This window comes from Fulmarus glacialis, unplaced genomic scaffold, assembly GCF_000690835.1.
Source record: "Fulmarus glacialis isolate BGI_N327 unplaced genomic scaffold, ASM69083v1 scaffold24457, whole genome shotgun sequence".
In the NCBI taxonomy this organism is placed as follows: domain Eukaryota; kingdom Metazoa; phylum Chordata; class Aves; order Procellariiformes; family Procellariidae; genus Fulmarus; species Fulmarus glacialis.
Genome location: NW_009224143.1, coordinates 2481 through 4450, shown reverse-complemented (window position 1 = coordinate 4450; position 1970 = coordinate 2481). Strand labels below are relative to the sequence as shown.

Sequence of the window (1970 nt, the reverse complement as noted above, 5' to 3'; positions counted from 1 at the left end):
AAACCCGCGCTACGAGAACGTCCCCCTGATCGGCAGAGGCTCTCCTCCTCCCACGGTACGGTGGACGGCCGAGGCCAAATCCTTCTTGTGATGCCCCGTGGGCTGGGGGGGGTGGGGGTTAGCCGGTGGCAAGGAGCCCGTCTGCTTCACCAGAAAGCTGCTCACCCAGGGCACCAAAGAGGTCTGCCGGGGTGGGGACAGGGACGGGTGAGCTTGGCCCCTTCCTCCTGCCCTTGCAGAGGACATGCCCTATCTGCGAGCGCATCCCTCCTGCCCGTCTTGCTAACCCAGTTCCCGGCCGGCCCGCAGAGGCTGCAGGGAAAGGTCACCCACCGCACGCTCGGAGGAGACCAAAATAGTCTTCCCTTCAGCTGCTCTTCTCTGTCTGCTTTATTTCTTATTTATTTTGACTTTCAAAGGACGCTTTCCACAGTCACCCATGCACGTTTACATTTTCCCGCTGTTTGTTTAAACCCACCCTGTCTGTTAACGCTTGCTTTTAGTTTCATCATTTCTCCCTTTTTTTTTTTTTTTTTTTTTTTTTGCATCGATTATTTTGGAGCTAAGTTGCCCATCAAGAGTAAGTTCAGCCGTTTCCTCCCTCCTCATCCTGGGGCAGCAGCTGGGTTCCCATCCTCCTTCCCCTCCTCGGTGCCTCCCTCCATCCCTTTCCCGTGGGGCTGGTTTGCTTTCGGGAAGAGTGCGGAGTGCTCGGGAGGGAAGGGGCCACATTTTATCCCCAGTCCAGGTAAAAGAGGATTTGCAGCTCCTGTGCGTTGGGATTGGAAATGGTCCCCATCTCCGTCCCCTTCTCGGCGCAGTTTTTCCCCCTCCTTTTCTGACAGAATTTAATCTGCTTCGATGCCCCCATCCGAAGCAGTAACGCCCCCCCAGCTCGCCCCTCGTGGGCACGGCAGTGGCACCACAGTGGGGCTGGTGATGTGGCTCCCGGGACGCGGGACACCGCGCTCGCCTCTTCCGGGGAAGATTTTTGCCATCAGGTGAAACCATGGAGCCGTGCCAGCGTGGGAGGCTGTAATCCGATTGCCCAGACCTGGCAGCTGGCAAGCCTCTTCCCCAAGGGGGGATTAATTTGAGAACTTCTCCCCACCCCGAATGGTCTAATTTAACCAGGATTCAGATCCCCAAGGAAGGACTTTCAGACAGTCCAAAATAACAAACTCGGAATAATCTTCCTTAATGCCTGGCCAGGATTTCCCTCCCTCCTGCAAAATGTTGGAGAAATTTAATTCTGCAGCGTTGGCGGGGTGTGTGGGGGGGCTGGGGGTTTTGGCCTCTGCACTGGGCAGGGGGGACCTTCCCCTGACTGGGGAGCCCCGGGGCGTTCAGCCTGCAGTGGTGAGACCCGGCACAGCCGGGGTAAGGTTTGTGCGTGGACAGGGAAGATCAGGGGGCAAAACCCAACTCAGCTGCCGCAGAGACCCAGCCCCGAGCCTGGGTGCTCCCATGTGTCAGGGCTAAACCCCATCCTGCTCCACCGCCGTGCCAGCCCAAGCCGGTGCCTGAGGTGCCACCATCCCCGTGCCGGTGCAGGGAGGGGAGCTCAAGCCTGTGGCTGGCATCCCGGTGTGAGCCCCTGGGGATCGGATGCATCCAGACTCAGTGATTGGGGCTGAATTTGCTGCCAGGCTGGAGTCAGGAGGGTGGAGGATGAACCTGGCTGACGTCTCAGCAGTGCGGGAAGGGGCAAAGCAGAGGCGCGTGAAGTGTCTTGGCTGGGGGGGTCTCTTCTCTTCCAGCCCCTGAAGAGGCTGTGACCAGGGTCTGGCTCCCTTACCCATGGCAGCCTGGCAGATTAATTGAGGATTAATACAAATGGGAAGCAATCTTCCCTCTCCATCCTTGGGCTTTCTCGGGCGGCTCAGCGGCACGTGGCGGTGCAGGGGTTGGGTTGCACGTGGCTGGCAGGGGCTTGGCAGGGCGCGCCGTGGGTTGGGGGTGCACTGACC

General features: G+C 59.0%; 1 protein-coding gene across 1 annotated transcript in view; it reads left to right on the top strand.

The window, feature by feature from the left end:
* LOC104079886 (protein tweety homolog 2-like) overlaps positions 1-55 on the top strand; it is a gene marked incomplete at both ends in the record, with an annotated part of 419 nt that extends 364 nt beyond the window's left edge. Inside the window, 1 exon segment of the mRNA XM_009582066.1 lies at positions 1-55. This exon segment is cut by the window's left edge and continues 12 nt beyond it. Within this exon segment, the coding sequence (XP_009580361.1) occupies positions 1-55 (55 nt within the window).
* Positions 56-1970: the final 1915 nt, after the last annotated feature.